Source organism: Rutilus rutilus, assembly GCF_951802725.1.
Source record: "Rutilus rutilus genome assembly, chromosome: 7".
Taxonomy (NCBI): domain Eukaryota; kingdom Metazoa; phylum Chordata; class Actinopteri; order Cypriniformes; family Leuciscidae; genus Rutilus; species Rutilus rutilus.
Window position 1 is genome coordinate 29431880 of NC_140221.1, and position 27894 is coordinate 29459773.

The 27894-nt window shown below is 37.6% G+C and overlaps 3 protein-coding genes across 5 annotated transcripts; 2 read left to right on the forward strand and 1 right to left on the reverse strand.

Moving 5' to 3' along the window:
* Positions 1-160: 160 nt before the first annotated feature.
* ungb (uracil DNA glycosylase b) lies at positions 161-3187 on the reverse strand. Of its 2 annotated transcripts, XM_084415513.1 has the most exons (7): positions 3093-3187; positions 2834-3015; positions 2646-2741; positions 2453-2550; positions 1987-2075; positions 1032-1210; positions 161-799 (listed from the first exon to the last, which is right to left on the reverse strand). In XM_084415513.1, the coding sequence occupies exons 1-7, from the start codon at positions 3166-3168 to the stop codon at positions 659-661; spliced, it is 861 nt and encodes a 286-aa protein (XP_084271639.1). In that variant the 5' UTR covers positions 3169-3187; the 3' UTR covers positions 161-658. The 2 variants fall into 2 exon arrangements, with proteins under 2 accessions (XP_084271639.1, XP_084271640.1); XM_084415514.1 differs by lacking the exon at positions 2646-2741 and having other exon boundaries at positions 3093-3184.
* Positions 3188-9058: 5871 nt separating this feature from the next.
* On the forward strand, positions 9059-14754 carry svopb (SV2 related protein b). Its single transcript, XM_084412813.1, has 16 exons — positions 9059-9169; positions 9417-9526; positions 9914-9999; positions 10129-10227; positions 10436-10507; positions 10625-10749; positions 11677-11740; positions 11967-12092; positions 12219-12347; positions 12462-12535; positions 12615-12694; positions 13370-13474; positions 13610-13721; positions 13852-13933; positions 14033-14122; positions 14205-14754. Exons 1-16 carry the CDS (start codon positions 9108-9110, stop codon positions 14406-14408), a joined length of 1620 nt encoding a protein of 539 aa, XP_084268939.1. The 5' UTR covers positions 9059-9107; the 3' UTR covers positions 14409-14754.
* An 802-nt stretch (positions 14755-15556) lies between these two features.
* On the forward strand, positions 15557-24056 carry ssh1b (slingshot protein phosphatase 1b). Of its 2 annotated transcripts, none has more exons than XM_084415110.1 (15): positions 15557-15728; positions 17332-17369; positions 17476-17576; positions 18203-18267; positions 18357-18478; positions 18582-18650; positions 19622-19687; positions 19838-20032; positions 20169-20262; positions 20351-20479; positions 20993-21039; positions 21152-21298; positions 21418-21618; positions 22082-22709; positions 22893-24056. In XM_084415110.1, the coding sequence occupies exons 1-15, from the start codon at positions 15657-15659 to the stop codon at positions 23832-23834; spliced, it is 2916 nt and encodes a 971-aa protein (XP_084271236.1). In that variant the 5' UTR covers positions 15557-15656; the 3' UTR covers positions 23835-24056. The 2 variants fall into 2 exon arrangements, with proteins under 2 accessions (XP_084271236.1, XP_084271237.1); XM_084415111.1 differs by having other exon boundaries at positions 15573-15728; positions 17525-17576.
* Positions 24057-27894: the final 3838 nt, after the last annotated feature.

Sequence of the window (27894 nt, forward strand, 5' to 3'; positions counted from 1 at the left end):
ACATCCCACTATGAAACATGCTCTTGGGCTGTCGTAGTGTCCTATTTTTCTTTTCTTTTCTTTTTTTTAGTTTGTGACTGGCCTCATTCCCAAATGCTCAAGGCAGACTACATGGTGTGATCTAAATATACAATACACATTGTGATTTTTTTTTTTTTTTTTTTTTTTGTACGATTCAAAAGAAGCTATTGAAATCAGCATTGTGTTGTCTAAAAATGACTAACTTTTTGGCCAATACTTGAGAATTGTGTTTAATGCTATTACATGTTTCTCTCTGTCCAAAATGATATATCTTAAAATCACATCACAATCTATCTATCTATCTATCTATAACAGGTTTTTGTTTTTACTTTTTAATTTGAAGCTGAAATTTGTGGTCAGTTCATAAAATAACACTCTTTTTGTCTAATATTACTATATTGAATGACTACATTCATTAACTGTATTCATTTATTGTCCAAATAATGTAATTATTTGCATTATAACAACTGGCATGATGATTACAAGGTCAACCTCACTACAGGGAGTTGTGACCCATTTGCAACATAACTGCAGCATACAATGCAACACATTTAACTGTGATGTAGAATAATGTCCATATAGCCCCTCTGTTATACAAAAAAAAATGTTTTTAAAGAATAAATAGAGCAATATTATTTCAGAGAGCTGTCCAATCAATCGGATTCTTTCCTGTTGCTTTAAGTAGCATGTTAGTTTTAGAAAAGTGCCTACATCCAAAGAAGCCTAAATGTGCCGAGTATGGTGATGGATGTGAAGTCTCAAGGACATGATGACGTTTCTAGGGGGGGAAAACAGCCAGTCAGATATTCCTTTAAACTACTGCCTCGTAATGATTTTTAAAGGTCCAGTTTTTCATCACAAGTGCAATATTTACAGTCAACTGTGATTATTCATACCACAAGTGCACAGTGACAGGTATAACAGTAAGCATTCAACGTCTTTAATAAGAAAAAACCTTTTATTCCTGATAAATATATTTACATTTCATAATTGTGTCTCCATGAACTTACTCTGTCAATCACTCTGCCTTTCCTCTGAGCATACGAGCCCCAAAGCAGAAAGACCAGGCCATTGAGGTTCCCGCTGAGCCACAGGACCACAGCATCTGTGAAGCGCTCCCAGCCTTGACCCTCATGAGAGGTGGGTTGTTGAGCCCTCACTGTCAACACAGAATTCAGCAGCAGAACACCTGACAATGGAAAGGACATTTACATTCAACTTAATATTTTTTTGTTTTTTTACAAATGATGCTATAACTTGTAACAGGCTCATTCACAACTGTTCAAAAGTTTGAGGTCAGTAAGATTTTTTTATGTTGTTGAAAGAAGGCTGTTATGCTCACCCAGGCTGCATTTATAAAATCAAAAATACAATAAAAAATAAAATAATATAATATAGTTTAAAATGTGATGGCAAAACTTACTTTTTAAGAAGCCATTACTCCAGTCTTCAGTGTCATGTGACGCTTCAGAATTTATTCTAATATGCTGATTTGGTGCTCAAGAAATATTTCTTATTATTATTGATGTTAAAAACAGTTGTAACATTTTGTAACATTATAAATGTCATTACTGTCATTTTTGATCAATTTAAAGCTGCAGTCCATAACTTTTTTTTGTTCAAATTTTATAAGCGAGTACATCATGAATCCATTTTCAAACCGTGTTTTTGTCTTATCCAAAATCACTATGGTACACCTATAATAAGTGTTTATTCGGACTATTTTAGACTAGTACCACTGCGGAGTAGTGCTTGCGTGACTAGTCATAGACATAAACAGATAAAAGTAGCTCCGGCTACAATGTTATTTCGCAAGACACATGCAGTTCTGTTTATTAGCCACTAGAACAACAAAAGGTAAGGACTGCAGCTTTAATGCATCTCTGCTGAATAAAAGTATTAAGACTTTTAAAAAAATCTTCCTGACCCCAAACTTTTGAACGGTAGTGTATGTTGATCACCTACCCTGTTTAGCCCATTCTGTGAGGTCTCCATGACCTGGGTGCTGGAAACCAACAATATCTTCTGTCAGCTCCTTAAATATGTTTTCCAAACTGCAATAAGTGAAGCAAGTCAACAAATATGGAAATACAGAATTCTCATTAGAGATTTACAGTAAGAAGCTGTGCACACAGAACACGTTTTTCCACTGTGATTCAACTGTCCATTCCACTGTGATTATTCATCCATTATGTAATGTGTTTGATATTTGCGCTCGTGTCTTGCCTCTTTTGCAGCGTCTCAGTCATGACACACCATTCTAAAAATGCGGGGCTCAAGTTAACAAAAAATCTATCTTTTTTACGTTGCACTGTTTTGTGCGTCCTGCACTTTTAACCACAAAAACATGCTCTGTGTGAATTGCCTAAGATGTAATTTTGGTGAGATGATTGAAAAATAGGTATTTTCACAGTTAAGTACAATGCTGTACCTAGGAGGAGGAGGTTTAGGCCTCAGCACACTGAAGCCCAAACCATGGGCTTGACCTGGATGGTGATAGGGGTCTTGCCCAAGAATGACCACTTTTACCTGTCAACACAAACACAACCTTGTAGTATATTGAAATTTCACTATAAAGCAGTTATCTTTTATACCTCTTCCTTTTCATATATTAAGGAACTTACATCTTCAATTGCGCACAAAGTTGTGCAATAAAACACCTGCTCAGGGCTGGGATAGACAGTAAAGCATTTCCTCTCCATTGTAACAAAAGACATTAGCTGGAAAAAATAACCAAAACAGGAACAAGTCTTTTTTTTACTTTCTCTTCTTACTGTTATTTTGATAATGTCTCACACTGCGTATCACTTACTTTTGTAAAATAAGGTTTTGTAAATTCAGTCCCAATTTGTCTTCGCCAGCTTTCACCAACAGGTCCAGGTACATTTCGGCTGGCCAGTCGTTCCAGCGCGGCGCGTCTGTTCTGCTCTATCTGATGCAGCTGCTCCTCACTCAGCTGCATGTTCTCACCACTAACTTGCTTTCTGCAGGATGCTGTATAGGAAATGCATAAAAGTTGAATACATAATTTTTTATGAAGCTTGTTGGACTTTCTCAGAAACTTAACCTACCTTTTGACTTGCCCAAAGTAAGATAAATGTATGCCTTTTCAAATACTGCTGCATCACTGTTATGCTGCCATGTCATGCAAATTCAGGTTCGCTCTACCATTTGCAAAACTGAAAGCGAAACTTCAAACCTAAACCGTGTTTCCTAAACCATGACAGTAACTGTTAGCTGAACATAGACATGACAGGTCACATGATCTTGCACATGTTGTGCTTAAATATGACTTAATGTCAGACCTCTTTTTGAATTATTCAAAACATGAACATTTTTAACCAAAAGTGAGATCTCTCTTGGTACAAAAATTTTTTTTTTTTACTTTACCATTGACAGTTCAACCTTTTTGATGTAAAAGGTCTCCCATTGTACAAGACATATGCTCCATATGCTAAAATATTTCCAGTATTTCTACTGTAATTATGTCAAAGCTGCCGGTTTTAATTGATATATTAAATGAACTAATGTGGGGTAATTAAATTAATGTATTAGAAGTTATGTATTCCAGATCTGTATGTTCTTCAATAAAAACAATAGTTATTTATAGAAAGTTTTATATATATATATATATATATATATATATATATATATATATATATATATATATATATATATATATAATATAATAGAATAGAATATTGTGTGCATTCTGTCATGCCCACTGAAGCTTCATCAATAGGGCGCGCATGCGCTGAACACCTCTGAAGTAAACTAACCCTGGAACAGAAGCTGCTCCCGAGCAGACCCTGAAAGTTACCTCCGTTTTTGAAAACGAAAGGTTATCTGCTTGCATTCCCCGATATGTCACTTAACCTGCTTTCTGGAGTACCCCCCTGGAGTAAAAAAAAATACTTATCTTTACCATGTTATCTTTGCAAGCACAGATGTTATTTAGTTTAATCAGTCTTTTTATTTTATAATCAGCATCAAACAAACAATATAGTTCTTATTCACAATGATTAAAGATTATTCAACGAAAAGATTGAAAAATGATTGCACAATCACCAAATAGGTGGCGATATGCACTATTTAAATATCCATTAAACAAAAGAAGAATGCTGCGTCCCAATTCGCCTACTTATACTACGCCCTAAAAGTATGTAACTTACTCTTTTTGTGAAGAAAAAGTACATACTTTTGAGTGTGTAGCAAAAGAGTAGGCAAGCTTTGGGACATACTACTTCGTCATCTTTAACGGACAGATCTGTCGCGTGCGAACTGCCCTAACAATCATCTTGTCACAGTTAAAATCCTCCATTCAATCTAATTTAATTTCTTATCATTTTGGAGAGAAATGTAGTTGCACGTTGATCTGCCAGTCGTGGGTCTTTCATGCGGAGACTCTCCTCATGTGTTTGCAATTTGAATATAATGATGCATTTAAAAGTTAATGGCTAAACGTATCTTTACAAAAGTTCACAATGCTGCTGCAGATGCAATATAATGTGGACAACATTGAATAAATACATTTTCGTCAGGTTAGATACTGATAATTAATCACTCAAACCCCTTTATCTAAACCTCTCTAAATAACCGCCGGACTCGCGTGTCCTCCATGTCTGTAGTTTTTTAACACTTTTTACTTGTGTTTGTAGTTCTAAGCGAATTGAGACGCACCGGAAGAAAGTTTAGTATGGTGCGTTTTTTCTTACCGCCCGTTTCCATGGTGACTCGTCGTTTCGTCGCTCTGTTGAGAACGTCTTGAGATCATAGGCTAAACTTACTCCCGGACGCATTTTTGGAACCAGCATACCTCGAGTAAGCAAGGTTTGGTTTAATCAACCAAGAGTTCAGGGTATGTTTGACAGTACTGAAATACTCCCCTGGTACTCTCTCGTCTTGCACTGTCATCACTCCTCCTTTTATCCTTCTGGAGCTCCTCTGTGGGACTTGAGACTGGTGTGGCATGCAGGTGACGCTCATTAGCACTCCGTTCCCACGGCTCTTACCGTTATATATGCAATATCAGAACCTTCATGTCATTTTTCAAAACTCTAGACCCAAAACTCACAACTGATGATCAAAACATTTTTCAAAACTCTTAACACGTTTTCCAATTGCTTTGATACAATGCACATAAACCTTAAGATCAATTGTTCATTGAACTAAAATCACCTGTTCAAAATGACAAAACTTAGTTTTGAACTTAGTCAAAGTATTACCATTTCAAAATGGAACTCACACATTACATTTGAGATGACTGTCTATTCGTTTCATTACAATGATTTAAATTTCAATTGATACAACTGCTCAAAATGATAAGTAACTGTTGCATTACTCTTGATGCATAGTTTTTATGGAAACTGATGAACAATATTACATATTTAGATTGTGAAAGTTTCAGGATAACAAGATCAATTGACACCAGTTACCATAGAACATGACCCAGTTGGACTACATTATCTACAGTATGAATGTAATATTTCATCATCATTCTTTATCAGATAGGGTTTCTATAGTCTTATGTACCACTTTTACAGACCACATTTTCAGATTTGACATTGCTGTATGCAAGATGGCCCTTGTAATTGCTTTTGTGGTTACTGCCAACTTATGAGTGGTGATTGATTTCACATTGTGGCACTCATATATATATATATATATATATATATATAGTGAGATGAGCGGTATCACACTCAACATAGCGATAACATGGAGCCAGCAGTGGGAGGTGGAAGACAAGGAATATGTGGTGGTCAAAGCTAACCAAGGCAAGGAGGTGAGGTCAGAATTGATCGTCCGAGTACCTGGACAACGTGGAGCCAATATCACCATGTGTCTGGCTATATCTGAAGATTGTGTGGTAGGACGCAGACCTCGTATTGGGTCATATAATGCAGCTCTCCTTGTAGCCTTCCTTGATGAGCTAAATCAGGTCTGTAGGGTTGATGGTAATAGTCTGGGATAATCTTCAGTTTCACCATGCTCAAATGGTGGAAGCATGGTTTCGGCCCATCTTGAATTTATCACCCTATATTTACCCCCATTCTCTCCTTTCCTTGCCCCAATTGAGGAATTTTTATCCACATGGAGGTGGAAGGTAAATGATAGGCACCTTCACGAACAAGTCACTCTTCTCCAGTCCATGGATAACGCATGCAATGACTTCACTGTGTCAGGCCTGGATTCGCCATGCCATAACATTCTTTCCTAGATGTTTAGCTAATGACAACATTCATTGTGATGTGGATGAGAACCTGTGGCCAAATCCACAAGACAGGGTTGATGGAAACAGAAGTGTTTGACATTTTACTGTACTGTACTGTAGTTTTTCTTTTTTGTAGCTACATTTTTCCTTTGATTAATTTGATTATTTCATCAATCAATTTCAGATTTTGTTTAATGATTCCGCCGTGTCTGTACTATTATCTCTAGTCGTATTACAGTATGTTTGCATAGAATAATGAAATAACCATAATGAAACCTGCGTCACATATTTTGTATAACAATATTTAATGATTGTACTAACTACAACACATTGAAACTATGGGTATCTTGTGTGTGGGCGATCTAAAGTAATGTTCCTATGATATTTCATGATAAATTATTTGAAGCAATGATTCTGCAAGTGCACAGCTTCTTTAAAAAAATATGAATGCACAATGCAGAGTTTTGAACATCGGACAGCCTGTGTTACAAGTGATGACTGTTTTGAGTTTTGTGTCTAGAGTTTCTGAAATTGGTGCCAAAATTTTGGTAAAAAAACAACAACTGTAACCCACTCTGCTTCCCACATTTAGATTCATTGTAGCAAATTAGCTAAACAATTTTTATAATTAATCATAACTTGTTATAATTAATGATGAAAATTTGGATCAGTTAATAGAATTAACTCAATATAGTAAAATGAATATTACAATCAATAAACCTGTTTGTACCGTGAACACTCAGTGTTAATTGTTTATTAATTCTACTAAATTTTCATTTCCGGGGTATGGGAAATGTCTTTCTTACTGTATAGTACTCATCAGAGCATCTAGTCAAAATCTGCATGATTAGGGACTCCAGTATATGAGCATGAAACACGGACAACTTCTGTGGTGACATGAACTAGACTTTATTAACTAGACTAAACACTTAAACTACTTTTAACATACACATACATGCATACAGTTTACCAAGGGAAAGAGAGCTGAAGCAGAATACAAGGAAGCAAGAAGTTATAGCATTGTTTGAAGTTCAGCAGATCAACATCCGTTTAGTTCTAACACGCCCTTCTTTAAAAGGGGTAAGGAAAGATACTTAATGTATCAAATAATGAGACTAAGCTTGATACTTGCTTGTCTCGCCCATTTGAATTAAACTGTCCTGATGCAATTTGTTGAGGCTCCAGTTGATCTTTGCTGATGTGGCCTTGATGAGAGAGAACCAGTGGGAGTCAGGATCTTTGGTGAATAGAAAGACAAGGCCGCAGCCTGGCACAAGCTTGGGGGTCTTTAGAAGACTTCTAGTTCATCTTCATCTTCATGTCAGGATTTCTCCGAAAACGGAACTAACAGGCATGATCTTGTGATCAGTGATTTTTAAAGTGTGAAGATGTCACTCCCTCTGGAGCAGTTTGAGCCAATGAGAAGTTGTTCTCTTTGGAGGGAATTTCTTTATGATCCTTTGGCTACGTCTACATTAATATTTGAAAACGCTCTCCGTCCACAGTAGTGTATTCAGGTGTTTTCTGATGTTTCAGTGTGTCTCACCATTCACTGTTGTGTCTAGGTCGCACTCTGTCAACATAGGTTTGGTCTAAAACACAACTGCTCTTATGTATTGCCACAGGACAGCAAATGTGAGTACATTTTCTGTCATCTTTGCTGGACTCTGTGATATGAAGAGTGTGCATAACATATTTTAGCAACAGTGTGAAAGTGAATAGCACATAACAGGCACAATACCGGTATAAACATGAATATCTATTGGTACAAAATTTGTCATATGACAAAACTTACATCATTGTTTTAAATACCTCCGTTTTGACAGTCCACACTACAATGCGAAAAAAGCGTTAGTTTTTATTAATAAAAACACCATCTCAGTGTGGATGGAAGGCCAAAACGGAGAGAAAAAGATGCGTTTTCAAAAGAAGACGAATTAGTGTGGATAAGGCCTTTGCGTTCTAGCAGGGCATTTGAATATGTAATTTGATTGGGTGTTTAAGAAAAGAACCTTCAATATTCTTAAAATACTAATGCGTCACAGAGTTAGCAATAAGAAATGTAAATTAACAAATGGGGAAAAAAGATTCTAGTTCATAGAGACCAAACATGCTACAGATGTGATTTTGGTTAACCATACTATGCAAGTCTGAAACATTAACCCAAAAGAGTTTAAAAGAGATAATGAATGCATAGGCCAAACCCCATAAAAGGAAAATCATGAGATGGGAAAATTGGATACATGTTTATACATTTCTCAAGTGGTTATATATAGAATATATGGGATTAAAATTAAAATTTTTCCTTCTCAAGAAGAATTAAGTGAGAGTAACAACTCTCTGCAAATTCCTTGAGGTCAAATCAGTCTTCATGTGTCCTGTAACCAGAGACCTGGTTCTGCCTGTGTGTTGGCTTCATTTAGAATGTTAGTTGCAGTTTTCGAGGGATGGTTCACAGACCTTTGTTGGGAGAGTGAGCTTGCTGGATTGGTTGTTAAATATAATGAATGATTTGTGTGTGTCTGATTGGTCCAGACGAAGTGCCTAGTTGATGAGAAACAATAGTTTACCCTTTTCGTAACATCCCTAATACTACTGTTTATCTAACAAACTTTTCTAATGGCAATGAATACGATTTTCCTAAAGAATCCCACACATTCTTTTGACCTGGATTAGGGCTGGAGTGGCTTGTTGTTTAGGGATGACATGATGCACGTGGGTTGTACAGAGGACTGTGTAACTACTTAGGGCCAAGCTCCCTCCCTAAGTTTACCGTCTCTGATGTTATGTTGATGTAATGTGATCGCACACTGGTCTAACCTGTTCTATAGCTAAATGCCCTGTTATGGTTTAGGCTCCATTATAGCACAGGGAAATGAGTGGGTTGACAAGATCCTCGCAAGTGCCTTACAAACGATGGAAAGATGCTGATATCAGGTAATCAATGTGTGTTTTGTGTTAACTTGTAAAAATAGTAAAAATTGATTTACACTTTTAATTGACTGAGAACTTAAAACCGTAGCCTGGAAATGTCAGACAAAGGATGCAATCTTAAATTATGTTTAGTTTGTGAAATGAAAAGCCTAGAGCAGCTTCAATAATATTGATTTTAAATATTGAATCAGTTTCAGATTTTATAACCGTGCTAAGGCTAAAGTCTGTATTTTTGAAAACACATCCTTAGGGTTCATGAGGAGCAGTCTGGGAATAATGAGCCTAGCGATGAAGGAGCTTGCACTATTCCGAAGCAAGCGGATTTGGGGGACAGCAAAACCCGAAGCTCTGGAATGTCAGGTTGGCATTTGTAGATGAACTCACAATTTGAACAATTTCTCTTTATTCCAGGATTGCGTTGAATGGTTAAAGCCTAAAATGGTGATTAAGGCTTGACTTGTGTTTTTTTGCTGTTGTTGTTTTTTTCATCAAAACTATTGCCGGTGTCACCGGCAAAGCAAATAGTCAAAACTATTCACTGAAATCTGTTTGGCACATGGGCTTTTCAGGGGGAAAAAAATAGATAGAATTTGTGTCACAAGCATTGCAGCATCAGGTTATCAGTTAGTTCAAGCTACTTTGTCAACAGAATTTACTGAATACACATTAGCTCAGAAATAATACATACTATACATACATACTAGCATACTAGCTCATATCATTAAGTGAGTATTTCTTTTTCACTAGAAACCTTCACTGTGGAGGAAGCAGTTGAGGCTATTGGTTTTGGAATGTTTCAGTGGAAGCTGTCTATGCTAACTGGGGTTGCGTGGGTAAGACATTTTAATTATTTAAATATTAATTGTTTGCTGAACAAATAGCTTTAATTTGTTCAGTTAGCTCTGTTTACTTAACTTGTTTGCTGAAATTATTCGCCGAAATTCCTATATTTCCATGTGAAGATGGCTGATTCTATGGAAATGATGCTCCTTAGTATTGTAGCTCCTCAACTGCACTGTGAATGGAGGCTCTCGAGCTGGAAAGTGGCATTCATAACAGCGGTCAGTATATTTACTGTTGTACACTAACATGGTTAAACACCTCCTGGGGTTAAATTTGGCTATAGTTTCATGAAAAGTGATAGAATATTGTGTAAAGAAGAATATGTTCCTTTTTAAGGTTAATGCTAGCCATACTCTTAGTATTGTCAAGACTTTTATATTATTTAATCTTTTGAATCTTGTTATTATTTTGTACGTACCTTGTCAGGTAGTGTTCATTGGAATGATGCTCAGCTCCTCACTTTGGGGAAACATTTCAGACAAGTATGGCCGAAAAGTGGTATGTTTGGTTTAAATCAGTAAATGAATAATGTCAATGCAGTCATTCTTTATATAACTATAAACATAAAGCAGTCATTATTGCCTCACTGATAACCTCACTGTCTCCATCTTTTAGTGTTTAATACTGTGCATGCTGTGGACATTGTACTTTGGGCTTCTCAGTGCTTTTTCACCTGTTTACGGCTGGATCTTAGTCTTGCGAGGCCTCGTGGGATTTGGCCTGGGAGGAGCCCCTCAGTCGTGAGTTTTTACATCAATGAACAAACAATGAAGTGTGACTTATGGTTTCAGTGCACACTCAGTCATAAGTCACATTCATAAGTGAGCAACGCTTAGATGCAACATTTTATTTATAGGTCTTTTTATTTATGTTCTAGAGATTAAGCTGAATATAGATACTACGTTTTGAAACTGTAACTACTAGTGCTACATGATTGTACTCTCATTAGTGCCAATATATTTTGAGCATTGCTTTCACATCACCTGTTAAAAATACAATTATCTAAACTTCCATATTTCCCTAAGGGACCATTAAACCTGTGAAGTGTTGCTTTTGCTCACTACTGTGAAGAACCTGACCAGTCTTGTTGATCTAGAATAATCAGCTGTGTTGTTTTTCTGTATATTTCTAAAATAAAAATTCTAAAGTTTTAGGTTTATTTGATCAAAAATACAGTAAATATGAGTAATATTGTGAAATATTAGTACAATTTATTCCTGTGATGGCAAAGCTGAATTTTCAGAAGCCATTTCTTCAGTCTTCAGTGTCACATGATCTTTTAGAAAACGTTGTAATATGCTAATTTGTTGCTCAAGAAACATTTCATTATTATCAATGTTGAAAACAGTTGTGCTGCTTAATATTTTTGGGGAAGCCATGATACATTTTTTCAGAATTCTTTGATGAATAGAAAGTTCAAAAATCATTTACATAATTGTTATAGAAAACATTGTTTAAACCCTTTCCACAGAAGATATGTAAAGCTTATTTGGAGTTTACATAATTGTCTTTAAAATACGGTATGCAGAAAAAGGGATGTTTCTTTTTTGCCGAGTTTATATATAATTTTTTTTAAATAATTTTTAATAATACTTCATGCCCTAATTTAAATGTAATTGTATAATTGTATTATTTAAAAAAAAAAAAAATCATTCCTTTCCTTACAGTGTGACATTATATACTGAATTCCTCCCAGTGAAAACCAGAGGGATATCCATAATCCTGTTAGGGGTAATTAGGACCACTGTTTATTCAAACTATTGCACACATTATTTTAGTATGAAAATTACTGTAAATTTGCCTGCACTCAGTTAGATGGTTAATGTTGTAACTGACTGAGGCAATGTTTTGTAGGTTATTATTAAATATACCTTAAAAAAATTTTCTCACAATGAGATTTACCACAGTGTGTTCTTATAATGATCTTGATCATTAAAAAAATCTGCTGTCCTGATAGGTGTTCTGGGCCGTGGGTGCTGTGTTTGAAGTGTTACTGGCTATGATGATCATGCCCACATTAGGCTGGAAATGGCTGCTAGCTTTCTCCACTTTTCCTCTTGTTATCTTTGCTGCCTCCTGCTGTGTATGTATGGCTGTAACAATGTTTTAAACTGTTACTAGACACAAGGCTCATGTACAGGTGTCTGAAATTCTAGATACTGTAATAATTCTACACTTTGAATGCTGATTGCGTGTATTTGTCATGTAGTGGTTACCAGAGAGTCCTAGATTTGATGTACTGAGAGGCAGAGAAGACAAGGCCCTGAACACTCTGAAACGAGTAGCGGCGTCCAATAAGAGCTCTATGCCTACAGGAAGACTTATATCCAACACACAGGTATATGGAGCTGCCAGTCCATCTTTTCTCTACATTGTGGAATGTCTCATTTTGGATTTTTATGTTTATATTGTAAATTACAGTAGCAAAAAGAATTGTGTTTTTGTGTTCTAGACTGATCGTGGGAGAATTAGAGATCTTTTTATTCCAGAATACCGCAAGACGACACTTCTGATCTGGTTTATCTGGTATGCGTATTGTTAAAAAAAATGTTAAATCCTTCCACATACAGTAAAACTACTAAAAATGTATCTTTGTTTAACACAGGTTATGTAGTGCTTTTTCATATTATGGTCTTGTGCTGCTAACCACTGAGCTGTTCCAAGCAGGATCTAAGTGTAGTGGTGGTGAGTGATTTTTAAGTACTAATTGTGAACAAACTAAACACGGTTTGTGTTTAACTTAGGCTAGGACAATTAATCTAACCTACACTAATGTTCTGGGTTCAGTATTTTTTTTTATGTTTTAAAAAAAAAAGTCTCGTATGCTCACCAAGGATGCATTTATTTAATCAAAACGCAGTAAAACCAGTAAAATTGTGAAATATGATTTATTTCTTATATGACTTTTTTTTTTCTTCTATTTTAATATTTAATATAAGATGCCAAAGAGGAATTTTCAGCAGCCATTACTCCTGTCTTCAGGGTCACATGATCCTTCAGAAATCAAACTAATATGCTGATATAGTGCTCAAGAAACATTTCCTATTATTATCAATGTTGAAAACAGTTGTGCTGCTTAATATATTTGTGGAAACCATGATGCATTTTTTCAAGATTCTTGAATAGAAAGTTCATAAAAGTCTTTATTGTCACTTTTGACTACTGACCCCAAACTTTTAAACGGTATTGTCTGTAATATCTTTTTGATACAACTAGCATGTGAAAACGGTTTTGATTTGATTTGTAATGACTCAGTTGATGTCATTTCTTTAACAATTTCATTTCATTTTAAACACTTGGGGGGCACATTTAATTATCTGTGTATATTGTGAATGTCAGTAAAACTGTGTCTAATTCCAGTCACTGACAACTCAAGTATGGAACCTCAGTGCAACATGGAGTGCAAATATCTGACTTTTCATGATTATGAGGACCTTCTGTGGACCACCTTCGCAGAATTTCCAGGTGACGTGGCACCATATGTCATTCTCCCCTCTCAAGTGTTGTTTTTTAGTTAATCAACCTAAATGCAAACATTGTTATACAAGCTACATGCAACTAATAGACAACTGTGTGATTTATGTCTTGATGTCAGAATAGGTATTCTGATCTCCGTGTGGATGATTGATCGAATAGGCCGGAAAAAAAGCATGGCACTTTTTTTTTTAGCATTCTCTCTGTGTATCTTGCCACTGTACACCTGCCTACAAAGGTACATTCATCAAATCATCAAAAAAAGTTGTACAGACACTGAGAAGTATTCCAAATAAACTTTGTATAAAAAAAAAAAAAAAACAGCCTAAATATTTTTCAAGACAATGTTTTTTCTTTTCTATTTCCAGGACACTTCTCACAATCTTTATTTTCATTGCTCGAGCCTGTATAACAGCAGGCTGGCAGGTTGCGTATGTTTATACACCTGAGGTAAAGCTTAATTGCAAAGCGGCTTATTGTGCTTAGTCAATCCCAGTAGAATTTTCATTTAAAATGCTGTTTTCTTTTTTCTTGTTTTGGCCTCCTCAGGTTTTTCCCACCGCAACCAGGGCTATTGGTATTGGTACAAGCAGTGGGATGGCTCGTGTTGGAGCTCTCGTCACACCATTTATTGCTCAGGTAGAGCATTCCTAAAAATTCCTAGGAGAATAAAAGTGTATTGAACATGTATTGATGCGTGTTTGTGTCTGTCCCCCCTCAGGTACTTCTGAAAACATCAGTTTACCTGACTCTGTCTGTGTATTTAATATGTTGCTTGCTGGGCACAGTGGCATCCTGGGCTTTGCCTATGGAAACAACTGGGCGGAGCTTACAGGAATCAACTCAAAACACCGTGGAACAAAAACACATGGAAAGGCCGCATGGTTCTGAGACAGCCGAGACTTCCAGCAACACATCTCCTTAACAGCACATGGAAAGCTGAAACTGAAGAGTAGTAAAGAAAAACATGTATAATCAGGCCATGCTGGTAAATACTGAATGATGTGTAAGTGCTAAATGCACTGAAAAATTCATCAGAGATTTTGCTAACCTGTGTTTCTGGTCTTTTTTCTTTTGAAATGGTACATAAACCTGTTTATGATGTCAAGTACTTGTATAACTAAAAAATCCAATGAAATGGTTTGATAAGTGTCGATTTCTGTCCTTTGCCTACTGCCTAATACTTTTAGCATAAAGGTGGATTGTATCAATATTGGTTTGTCCTGTCTGTAAAATTTCCGCTATATTAAATTTTCTCAGTTTCCATACACCAATAGACTTTAATTGTGACAGCCATGAACCATGATTTGCTACATATGACTGAAGGGGGAGGGATATTCTTGTTCTAAAGAGAATTTGATTGGACAAAATGTTGTGTAGTGCAGGATGATTCATCAATATTTTTTGTTGATTGTTTTTAGGATTAGAAAACTAGAATGAGTAGCTATAAGCCCACATTAATTGGAAAGAATTTTAAATGTGTATGTGCTAAATATTTGCTAAATTAAACATCATGACAACATTTCAGTAGCGGGCTAGCCAACAGACATGGACTAAAAGACAAAACTCAATTTATTTATTTTTATATCATTATGACCAGATGCTGAATGTGCATTACAAACACACCGCTTAATTTTTGGTTGCTGAACCATACACATTTCTCTTCGTCATAGGGAGGAAGCAAAAATCTAGCGACCAAGCATTACGTTAGTTTTGAGATAGTCTACATCATGAGGGTTTTGGTAGTGTGTGGATGATTGGGTGTTGAGTCTGCATAGGATGCACTGTTGTCAGGGAGAAGTGCAAGTCACCTTCACGCGGTTGGCCCAGAAGCCCATATCTAACACAGACGATCACAGAACTACACCAACCACGGACGGCGGTCCCGAAACAAGGTCCATTATGTCTTGTCACTAAATCAACGGTCCAGCCGCGAAGATAGAGCACAGACCGTTGTTTATTGGCATCGTTGGCGTGAATGAGAATTTGCAGAATCGTCGAGGTGGATGACAAAGCCGATGATGGGTTTATCGCTCCGCTAAATAGATTTAATGCGCCTCTGAATGCATTAACCCCGTCACTGGCGGGCGCACAATCAGAACAGGATATCTCGGCGTGTCCTCTTCGGACCGGAGCGCCTGTGAGGTTTCGCTGAACGCTTTGCAGCTCAGCCATGGCTCTGGTGACTCTGCAGCGCTCCCCTACACCCAGCGCCGCATCCTCAGCCAGCACCAACGCGGGGGAGGTGAGTGGAGGCTGACCGGTGGAGGAAATACCGGGGATGCATGTGTAAATAGCGCTTAAACAGCTAATGTTCGCCGGGCCTTTTGCTCTGGGATCAGTTTTCCTTTCTAACGATGTGTAAATGTGATACTACAAGAAGTCACCGGGTTCAACCTGCTGTGTAGGTGATGCGCGCATGAGTGAAGTTTTGACATTAGCGTGGAGGTGTTTTCAGTCAGTGTATCAGAGCGCGGGCGCGTGATGATGGGGATTAACTTGACTTGCCCAAACAAAATAAAGCATGCCAATACTGAATTTTGTTTATATATTGTTGAAATGGTTTTTTAAAAAAAACTGTGTAGTTGGTTACAATATCTGGCAATAATTTCCCTTCAGTGGCCGTCGACATGGTGCATTTAATGTCAATGTTTATTTTACCGTTACATAACGTAATCTAATTTGTGTTGCGGATTAAAGTGGTAATAAACTTGCCTTGTTTATAGTAATAGGTCAATTCAGCCATACCACATATGGTTTAGAACACTTTATTAATATTTGATATACTTCCTACCAATTGAGCGTTTGCCTCGTTTGTGAACGAATCGTTCATTGAGTCGAATCCTTTCCCATTTGAACGATTCATTCACGAATCAGACTGAACAATTACGAAACGGACTGAATCGGTCTGTTTCGAGTCAACGGCTCATTGAACTGAGATCTTTATACGGGCATGTGCGATTAATGAACTAAGTAATCTAATAGTTGGCTACATTTGGACTTTGTATAATATAGCGAAAAATTGTGTTACTTTATTTGCCGAATAGTAGAAATCTTAGAAATTAAACGTACTAGAATGTTAACGACTTTGTGTGGGTTTTATTATCAGCACAGATATGGAGTGGGCTTTAATAGATAATAATTTCTTTAAATGCATGGATAAAAAACATTTTCAGCCAAGAAATGTAAATATATTTTAGTAGTTTAATGTGAATGCAAAATATATTCGGTTCTAAATGACTGTGTTGGCTAAATAATGGTTCCCACCTGCCTGAACTAGTGCATAAAAACGTAATAATTAACGCAATTACGCCATGACTTAATATATAGCCGAATCGTTTTTTGAATTGGATATTTGAAACGAACTGTTCGAAAGAACCGAGTCTTCCTCTGACTACTCCCAGTACACTCACTGCAATGATGTCATTGAATAGATACTCTGCCTGGTGACCAATCATGGGACCCAGAATATTGTCATGTCTCCCCCCAGATTTTGCTATGCAGCTTCTTAGAGACAGCCCACTAATGAACTAGCTTACTATAGCAAAAGCCTACAGTAATGCCCATCATCCATTAGGCTTTCAGTTTTTATTGTGTCTATCACAAGTGTTTGTGTTTTACTTGAGCGTAAAACGTTTCCGCAAACTATTTAAAGTCTTCAGTTCAGGGCTTGCATTTCTGGATCCATCCTATCAGACAGGCTTTTAATAGCTTTTTATAGCCTTTCTGTCTACAAACCATGATGTGAGACATTCAGAATTGGTTGATAATAAATGCAAAGTAATTTCATGTGGTGTATTTTCTATCAGGGCCCTTTGTAATTTCTCTTCTGCTGTTTTATTTGTCAGGATTTAGGCAGTGATGATGATCGAAAAGCAAACCTAAGGTCAGTGCTATTTTTATTTATCTTATTTAGCTTAATCCTTTTTTAACTATGGTAATTAATCTTAATTTTGGAGTGTGTTCTTAATTGTATGTGTGGCCTATTTCAGCCTGAGTGAAAGTTTCTTCATGGTAAAAGGGGCAGCTCTGTTTTTACAGCAAGGGAGCAGTGCACAAGGGCCCAGAACACCCACCCATCATAAAAATGCAGGTAAATAAGGTCGTAAGTAACAGAACAATGTCTTGAACATTTGGGGTTGACCACATTTTTGGTGTCAATTCAAAATGGTGATATTTGGCACAAATATTTTGCCTCTGGAAGTTACTGTCAGTCATTTAACATTTCTATTGTAAAATTTTGTTAGATATTAAATGTTTAGCTACTTACATCTTACCTCACACCTTTTTACAACTGAAGCGTCGTGGTGAAGTTCATGTTCGGTTTCTGTGAACAGTAAAAGCTGCCTTTTTAGATTGGCTGCCTTCCTCAATCTTGTTAGAAATCGACGAGTGCTGTTAGGCCGCTGAGGCAGACCAGCCTTAAAATGTAACTTTTAAAACTTTTTGTCATTGTAATAAGAAACAGAGCGATGCATAATGGAGTGCATGGGCAATTTGGCCAATTTGGGGGGACTTGCCCCCCTCAATGTCTATGATGGTTACGGCCCTGAACCACAACAGTAAAGGTGGATGTGTGACACATTTCTATTAACAACTTCTTTTAAATTGTGGTGTTATTGTTGATGAAAATAGTGGTTTATTTCCCATAAGATTATTACTTACCTGAGTTTTTTCTTTTAATTGATCGTTTTGTTGTTGTTGTTGTTGTTGTTTAAGGTGATCTACCTCAACACCTACAAGTAATGATAAACACCCTCCGTTCTGAGGATAGAATTAAATTAGTAAGTGGCATACACTATATCGAGTACAATGTAGGAATGGCTTCTGCTCTTATCGTGGATACACCAATGTACACTGTCTCCATCAACAGGTTGTAAGGTTAGAAAGTGGATGGACAGACCATGTGCGCTACATGGTGGTTGTCTACACAAACGGGCGTCAAGACACTGAAGAAAACATACTGCTTGGGATGGATTTCACAGATAAGGACAGGTAAGAACCGGGTTGTGCTAACTAACAGCCTTTATGCATTCACTGCATTATTATTCATAACCACACCGATTGGTTGACTCAAATGTTTGTTTGTTTGTTGCAGTAAAAGTTGCTCTATTGGGATGACTCTTCCGCTTTGGAGTGATACCAAGATTCACTTGGATGGAGATGGGTAAATATCCTAGTTCACTGAAGGTTAAAATGCATGTTATTGATTTTATTGTGAATGAATCATCCATGCATGTTTAATTTTTTGTAACCTTTTTTTTTTTTTTGCTAGTCATTTTTAATCAAAATGTATCTCTGGTGACAAATGCCGGACTCCAATAATTTTGTCCTCTTAAAACCCCATCACTACAAGCTCGCATTCAGATATGCCTCCATCCATTCAACAGCTGATGGATGGATCCAAGCCTTTCTTTTTCAATAATCCGCCTTAAACCATCCCGCCTTTCTTTTTCAATAATCCGTTTCACTCAATGTCACAATTAGAAATAAAAGATCCGTTACTACTTCAGTTTCATTGTGACTTCAAAACTCCTGTGTTGAAATGTATCTGTCTGATATCAGTAAGTTGCAGGAGTATGGGAGAAACCTTTTTAGCTTCTTTTTTAGTTTCAATTTTTTTTATTCAAATTTTTTTTTTATTGATTGCTCACACATACCATACACATTGAAATAAACTGAATTTGCCATCAGTCAGCCTGTTTATGTTTGGTCAAATTAAAATCATCCTGTATGTTATATGTACAGAGAATGACCTCTACAGGTTCAGTATGAAATAACATGTTTATGGTCTCAGTGCATGTGATATTTAGAGTTGTATAAGTGGTGGGAAAAATAACAAGCTTCTGCTTCATCCCGCTCCTTTTCGGACATATTGCAATTATTTTTTATAACACTATAGATATTGTTTCTCCACTGGGTATGTTGCAACACACTTATTGTATTATTATTATTTTTTTGTGGCTATTGGCAGAGGCACTATGCAGAGAGAATTTTCCACTGATTTGTGGTGTTTTCCACTGACCAACCTGGGAAAGCAAAATCATCCTGCTGCCTGCTTATGCATTTCTATATAATCACAAATGATGCCATAGCTCATAATTTACACGCCTGAACTCCTCTCTTCTCTTCTTCCAGAGGTTTCAGTGTAAGCACAGCAGGAAGACTGCATGTTTTTAAGCCAGTGTCAGTCCAGGCCATGTGGTACGTTAGCTTGGTTTTTATTTGTTGTTTTATGCTGGAAAGAGATTTCAAAGTTAAATATGCAAACTATTACATATCCTCTTATAGTGTGTTTATAACATGTTTTTTTTATTCTTGAGTTGATTATATTTGACTTATTGTATATTGCAGGTCTGCCCTCCAGATGTTGCACAAAGCATGTGAGGTGTCCCGTAGATACAACTATTTCCCTGGAGGGATGGCCCTTACATGGGTTGGCTATTATGAGAGCTGCATCTCTTCAGAGCAAAGCTGTATCAATGAGTGGAATGCCATGACAGATCTAGAGACCACCCGACCTGACTCCCCAGTCATGTTTTCTGATCAGTGAGTAATATGTCATTGGATAAAATAAAAATTCTATGATGAATCTTCAAAGCTACATAAATGCAACAACTCTGATATGGGACTAACATCTTTATTAATTTGCATATATTAACATTGCTTGTCACATCATTAACAGGCCAACAGAGAGAGAGAGAACAGAATGTATGATCAAAGCCAAACTCCGAAACATAATGATGTTTCAGGACCTGGAAAATATTACTTCTAAGGAGGTATATGTAATGAGGCTTTTATGCCATGCTTTACATAAGTGCATCAGCCATGGAAGGAGCATTAAATTGAATCCTTTCACTTCTGTAGATCCGAAATGAGCTGGAACAACATATGAGTTGCAACCTGAGGGAGTATAAAGAGTTTATTGACAATGAGATGCTGCTTATCCTCGGCCAGATGGACAAGGCTACGCTCATATTTGACCATCTGTACCTGGTAAAGCTTCCTCCAAGATTTCTCTGCCATGCTTGATTCTTGTTTGCTTTGTTTGTTTGTTTGTTGCCATGCTTGATTCTTTTTTTTTTTTTTTGCTTACCTAAAAAGCAGAGCGCATACTGCTAGCTTACTGATAGGACAGCCTGCATTCACTGATGCATTGCACTACTTTCTCAAACAATTCTGGAAAAAAACAAACATTACAGATATAGATTAGTGCAGAAGGGCCCACATGCAGCATGCAAACAAACATACACTGGAGCTTGCAGATAAGATTATCTGTCGAAAACAAAAAGAATGGTTCATTTTTATTTTCATTTCTTCATTTAAATGCCATGTGTTTACACTGAAATCAAAATTGTAGAACACATGCTCAAAACTTGATCGGTCTTCGTCGCATCTACTGAAAACAAGAACCCCTTAAGTTTATAACAAAATGATGGTTATCGACAGGAGCTTTAAGACTCTAGAAGCTAATAAAGCTATTGTTGTTGTGCATGTCATTAATTTCAGGGCTCAGAATGGAATGCATCCAACTTGGAGGAGCTTCAAGACTCTGGGTTAGTGCTGATATATATATCGACCTACTGTGTGTCTATTTAAGATTACAGTATGTGTGTATTTAACACAAATCTGCAGTATACAGTCTAATGTCAGTTTATTTTTATGCAGGGTGGGGTATATCCTCAATGTCACAAGAGAGATTGACAACTTTTTCCCAGGTACCTTCTGTTATTGTAACATCCGTGTTTATGATAATGAGACTACAGATCTGCTGGCGCACTGGAACGAAACCTACAACTTCATAGTTAGAGCCAAGTGAGTTACTTTTCATGGTTAAAAAGATATTGGAAAGTGTGTTATTGTTCCTGTCATGTGCTGTTTCACTCAATAAAGGACCCTTTTTTGACTTGGATGCCTGTATGTCTTTCATATAGGAAAAACAACTCTAAATGCCTAGTACATTGCAAGATGGGAGTGAGTCGCTCGGCATCAACCGTCATTGCTTATGCTATGAAGGAGTATGGATGGTCACTTGAAAAGGCGCACAGTTTTGTTAAACAGAAGAGGAATATAGCACAACCCAATCCAGCTTTTATGAAACAACTGGCTGAGTACGAGGGGATTTTAGATGCCAGGTAGGAAAAGCCAAGATAATGAGAAACATGTTCTTTTTAACATCATAAGTTCCTTTTTTTGCATTTACATTTATATTTATTAATTTAGCATACACATTTTATTCAGAGCATCTTACTTTTTAATATGTATGTTTGTTGATTATTGAATAATGTGAAAAAGACCAGCTTTAGAACAGCATGAATTTCCATTCCACTGGTTTATGATGGTTTGGTGCTGGTGAAACCAGTCAACCAGCTTGGTATTTCTGGTCAAAGCTGATTGAACAACAAAGACTTGTTTGTTAGGTAGCCTGGTGGGGACACAAACATCCTACACAGTTACTGGTGACCACATAGTCTTTCAAACATGAAATAAAAGTACCAAAACCTTTAGCTTTTTTTGTTTTGTGAGATTTCTTTGGTTGTGTTTTCTCTTTTCACACTATCAAGAGGTGACTGCTACCTTTGTTTTCTGTCATTGTAGCAAGCAGAGACACAACAAACTCTGGCAACCAGATGGTGATGAGTATTCGCTGGAGGGCCTTCAGGCTTCAGCTGCCAGTGATGACCAGACTCCTCAAATTTCGTCGCTACACCCTGATCAGGTGGAGATGGCTTGGGGCCACGGAGGAGCGAGTGCTTCCTCCTGCTGCGGAGAAGAGCCGACAGACCATCTCAATTATAACTACTATTTCCGGCGACTCTCAGACACTGCTCTGGACAGTGAACCCTCCACGCCGGTTCGAGGTCCTCCGCTTTTAGGCATGGAACGAGTCTTTATTGAGATTGAGGACGTGGAGAGGGATGCGTTGTTGGACGATGAGGGTTTCCCAATGGCTCACTTGGCCCTTCCTGGAGAGGGGACAGCAGCCCAGACCTGCGGCCGACTGGAGCCCTTGGAGGACATGCGTATGCGGCTGGAGTTCAGCACGGTTGAGGAGGAGGATGAGGAGGAAGCACAAAAGGAGGAGGCAGAGATGGCTGCCTTAGCTCGCGGTGAGGAGACGCAGAGGGAAGACGGGAGCCTGGCTAACTCGAACCGCTTTAACAACGAGAACGCCAACAACAGCAACAGGCTGGCCGGGAAACGCAGCTGCCCTTCTGGCTTTGACGTGAGTATGACGTCTTAGCTGTAGCGGCAGCTCTCCTGGCTTGTATGCAAGCTTATAGCTCAAAGAGCTCTTTTCTGTGAATCCATCCTAAACGCTTTACTTTCTCTAAAGCATCCCGTACTCTTACACCTTTAAAAAACCTAACCATGCATTCTCCCTGCCTGTGTGTATTCATCGGTTTAGGACAGTGCTAGCATTGGAAACCCCTACAAAGTGAAGCCCTCATATCAGTCGTGCCGAGACTGCCTGCGCCTGCCCAGCGGCCGCCGCTGCGAACGTCGCACCCATCGCCTTAACCTGCCACGTCATGCTGGCCTTCCCAGTCTCTCCATCAAGGCCCCCGGAGGACACAAATTCAGTCCCGCCTCCGCCATAAAGGTGCCTCCTCCTGCCCCTCGGCATCACATGAGCAGCGGGCACTGCCAGTGCATTCGTTGCTCCAGTCGGTCCAACTCGGACACTTACCTCAAGCAACCAAGGTGCGAAGACCTTCCTCAGGATTTGCATTTTTCCTTGGAGACTGAGGACAAAATGGAGGGGGAGGACGAGGGGAGCTTCAGCAGTTCTATGACCGAGCTCACTCTCCTGAGGCTCAGTCTGGGTGGTGAGAGGCCTATGGCGGAGCTCAGTCAGGGGGCCCACCTGGAGACACAGCTGGTGCACCATAGACTGGAGCAACTGTCCGGTCCTCAGTCAGAACAGATGGACTTGAGTGTAGAGGACACTGCCACGGAGGACATGGAAGTGGATGAGGGGAGCGTTCACAACTTGCCCCCTGGCTCCAGTGAATTCCAGCAAACACTTGCACCGGGCTCATCCCTGAAGCGCAGCTCCAGCAGCGACAGTCTTCAGAGAATTCGGAGAGGCCAGCCGGGCTTGGTACGCCAGAGAGCCCAAGAGATTGAGACCCGTGTGCGGCTCGCCGGACTGACCGTGTCCTCCCAACTTAAAAGGTCTAATTCACTGGCCAAGCTAGGTGACTTAGCCATTTCCACAGAGGACCTGACGCTTTCTGCCACAGTCTCAATTGACTATGAGGAGCAAGAGCCTTCACTTTGCTGGGAAACCTCTTGCTCTCCCAAGCTCTCTTTAACTCCGACTCTGTTGCAGAGTTTGAAAAGCTGACTCAAAGATGTCAGAACTGCTTTCTCAGTGAATGGGACTGCTCCAGTCCCACAGCCATCGAAAGCAACCGTGGAGGCTGAAGCTGCAAGACACCTCATGAGAACAATCAGGCCAGGCTTGGACGTCCTTCCAGCAGCCCTTTACATAACTGCACTGCGTTCTTCATGTGTCTGTCTGCTTTAACTAAGATATATATTAAAGCATGCTCTGGCTTGGACCTTCATTAACGGCTTTGTTGATATCGCATTTCTTTGTCTTGCTAAAGGAAGCCCAGCCTGTTACAGTTTTACTGTACGTGTGGCCCATCTAAAGGTGGCGTAATCAAGACCTGGTTAAATTAGCAATGATTTTACTCAAACATTTATTCAAATATTTGTTTGATATCCATCGTTTAAAATTGTTTTAAGCCCATTTTAATGTCCTCTGGCAGGTATTATTACCAACAACAATATCGATGAAATTTTGCCTCCCAGTTTGTTCACCAGCAAATTTATGTGCTATTGCAGATAAACCCAATCATGTATTTGAGATGATTCGATGACAAAAAAGGCAGTTTATCTGATTTAGATAATTGTCACAAACCATAAAAGTGCACATACATGTAAAAATTAGGCTGCTTGTTATTTACTAACGATAATAGACATTTTCAGATGTAGATACTGATGCATGACCATGATAACATTTTAGTATGGCTTTATTAAAACATGATCAAAATTTTAGCCCAAAGTGATGAATATTTTAAACTTTGTTGTTCATTTGAAGTTTTGCCTTTAAAAGCTCCACAAACCTTTGTGAATTTTTTTTTATCATAATGTCACACCACAAAAGTAATTTCAGACTAAAGTTAAGTCTGAAATTTGTGATTGTCACTGTGTCATTCCAACCTGATAGTTACTTGAGTCCTTAAATGTTGCCGTTTGCAAAAATGACATCAACAAAGCCACATAATTATTGTCTATTTCCAGAGAAGAATGCAACCTGAATGTCGTTGGCTATTTGTCTTACAATTCTCTAATTTGCTTCTCAGCTGGTGTTTATCAGATCAACTACATCTGAAATATGCTACTAGGGCATAGCTCCTGTTATGTAATTTAGCTTAAGCTGTTTATTGTACAAATTGTAGCCTGTGATGTGCAAAAAAGCTTTAGCAGCAACACATTAGTACAATACAGTCTTCAAGTTGATCAGAGGATGTTCAAATGTGTCACTATCGTCCTTTAAAAGGTCCTTTTAAAGTGTCTCCTATACGAAATGACATCATGGCATCTGATAATAATAACAGTAATGTACGTTAAGTATTAACAGGTACGAACAGTGCGTTATCTTATGATATTGTGGGTGGCCATAGGGACTTTACTACCATGATGGGGTCTGATATGTGTAAAAGAACACAAAGTTTGATAAGTGCTCTGGGTATTGGTTAAACTTGACCTTAATTATTTTTTCATATATATACTATGTAATTTAATAATTAATGTTATTGATCTTTGTTGTCTATTAAGTTTTTTTTATTTATGTTTTTACTTTTTTTGTGGGAAAATTTTTCAATATGCAAAGTGGCCTGTGCAATAAGTGTAAGCAAGAATTTGAAGAGAATCAGTTTTATTTAGTAACTAGGTTTCATTTAGAAGAACGGAAATCAGATGCGAAAGAAAAGCACCTTAAGTGAGTTTTGAGTGAAAGCTTTTTTTCCCATATGGTCCACATGGAATCAGTCACTGCTGTATGAAACTATGTTCTGGCTTTTATTTTAATATCTGTGAGACCTGTTTCATAATGCTTTTGTAAATTGCCAGTTATTTGGAACTTAATATTGGCTTTTTATTTAATCTATTTTTTCACCCATATTTTAGTGAGGACATTCCCATTTCAAACTGTATAGTTTTGGGGAGGCATTTCTGCAAATCAAAATGATTACGATTGCCAAAAAAGATGGCCTCCCGAAAAAGACTAAAGTTGTAGTTTTGTTTTCCGCTCATGGCTCATACCTCCTCCCAGCTGCTGCTGATTTGAGTACTAGACATTTCGTTTCTTCAGACATGCAAGTGCCTTACCTGTTGCCATTTGCAATCAAACGGTTCTTCGGTACAAACCGCTTGTTTCACAGAGGTTTTGTCTTCACCTGGTTGCGGTCTTTATAGAGCAACGTTTATTTGTGGCTTATTTTTGGGCTGTTTGTCTTTTCATTTTGATACTACATTTCATATTTGAATAGAAGAGACCAAAGTCATTTATTTATTGTCATGTTTTGACATGTTTGAACGCACTAAGCTAACAATAAAATCAACTGGAGAAACTGTAAGATTGCCTTTAGCCCTAACTTAACAGCTCTTAAAAGAGACTGGGAACATACATCAGATATTGTTCTTCATTTTGACCATTTTAAGTTGTGTTGCACTATGTTTTATAATGTAATGTACAGTTAATTATAAAAAATAAATTGTTTATTGTCTGCATCAGAAATGGACCAGTATTGCATTTATTTACAGCCTTTAGTTCCTCATAAGGAGAGAGAGACATGTTGATATATATATATATATTTTTTTAAATATGTGCTGCACATAATAATGAACTTCTTAGTATGAGGACATTTTCTACAAAATGATAGTAAAGTAAATGAAAAGTGTTGCTTTGTCTGATCTTTGAGTGCCTCACAGAGGGAAATCTTATTGAATTAGGCAAATGTGATTTTGACATCACAAGACCAGACACTGGAGCAGCCCAGAGACTTGAGGCTGGAGTCAGTTAAACAGACTAAAATTAGTGTATTTGGTGCAATCCAAAGACGTATCTGCATCATTGGTGAGGATTTTTCTCCTTCTTTAGGAATACATGAACACGGTGAGGTTGTCAGCTTTATTTCTATTGCTTATGTTAAGTTATGTTACATTATGTTACAGTCATGTGATTTCTGCTGTATTGTATCAATCTGGGCAGACATACAAACATACATAAATGTAAACGTATTTGTGAATTACTTGTCTGGGGGAGATTTATTGTCATCTTAAAAAAAACTTTTTACGAAGAAATATTTAAATGTGAAACGAAACTGACTTTTTATGTTTTAAAAATACAACATTAGTCTCTGTATTCATTGAACCTTGTTAGGACATGTTTGACTGCATTTAGTTTTTGTTCTGCATTAACTGCATTGTTTTGTATAATAAGGACAGTTATTGAATAAGGAAAGTTACTGATAGTTGTCATTTAAATAGCAATTCTTAAAAGCTCAAAGACAAACAGTCGGACAACCAGTCTAATTTATTTATCCATCTGCTTTTTAAAGTCCCCCTGTAGTCAATCATTTTATCCATTAAAACTCATCTTTGATCACCAAAATGATATATTTAAGCGTTTTTCCTTAAAAAAAATTCTTCATGCCTTTAAATAGCTTGATTGTAACTCATGCTTGATTGTGAATATGCAAATTAGCCCCGCCTCCACTCACACCAGCTCAGAGATCCACTCGTTGATGATCACACGCTGATGTGATTGGTTACAATGTAGTTTGTGACATCAGAAACACCAGCGATCTCAAACCGCATTTTTGAGACTGTATTTGTTTCACTGCAGTTTGAAAGAGAAAATACTTATGAATTTACACGATTTGTCTTACATATTAAAAACATCACATAGACATATAAACAATATTAAAACCTTGATTTTCACCACAGGGGGACTTTAAACACTTGTGGAAACAACAGGAGCTTAAGAAGTAGCAAACTCATTTTATCACAAACAATAGCGGACAGAGAACTAACTCGAACTGAGGGCTTAAATACACAGAGCAAACAAAAGAGCTAATGAGATCATTAATGAGACAACAGGTGAAGGGGATTATAAATCAAACACACTGGGAAACTAGGTCAAACAGAGAAAACAGAACCAAAACACAGTGAAACATAGTCAAAACAGAACATACAGTAGCTAACTGAATATAACCGTTACAACATGAAACAAGTTATATCCAACCACAACTAATAAATGATTTTTTCTCTAGCATTTTCTCTTTTATTGTATGTGAAATCGTGTGTGTTGGCATTATTTGAGCATTAAACGT

Coding starts and splice junctions, on each gene's coding strand:
- ungb (XM_084415513.1), bottom strand. CDS start 3,168: ATGACATGGCAGCATAACAGTGATGCAGCAGTATTTGAAAAGGCATAC. Junction 1,211..1,986: donor CACAGAATGGGCTAAACAGG/GTAGGTGATCAA, acceptor TTCCATTGTCAG/GTGTTCTGCTGCTGAATTCT. Junction 800..1,031: donor AAGGCAGAGTGATTGACAGA/GTAAGTTCATGG, acceptor TTCCCCCCCTAG/AAACGTCATCATGTCCTTGA.
- svopb (XM_084412813.1), top strand. CDS start 9,108: ATGAGTGGGTTGACAAGATCCTCGCAAGTGCCTTACAAACGATGGAAA. Junction 10,508..10,624: donor ACAAGTATGGCCGAAAAGTG/GTATGTTTGGTT, acceptor TCCATCTTTTAG/TGTTTAATACTGTGCATGCT. Junction 13,722..13,851: donor CTGTACACCTGCCTACAAAG/GTACATTCATCA, acceptor TTCTATTTCCAG/GACACTTCTCACAATCTTTA.
- ssh1b (XM_084415110.1), top strand. CDS start 15,657: ATGGCTCTGGTGACTCTGCAGCGCTCCCCTACACCCAGCGCCGCATCC. Junction 17,370..17,475: donor GATCGAAAAGCAAACCTAAG/GTCAGTGCTATT, acceptor GGCCTATTTCAG/CCTGAGTGAAAGTTTCTTCA. Junction 18,268..18,356: donor CTGAGGATAGAATTAAATTA/GTAAGTGGCATA, acceptor CTCCATCAACAG/GTTGTAAGGTTAGAAAGTGG.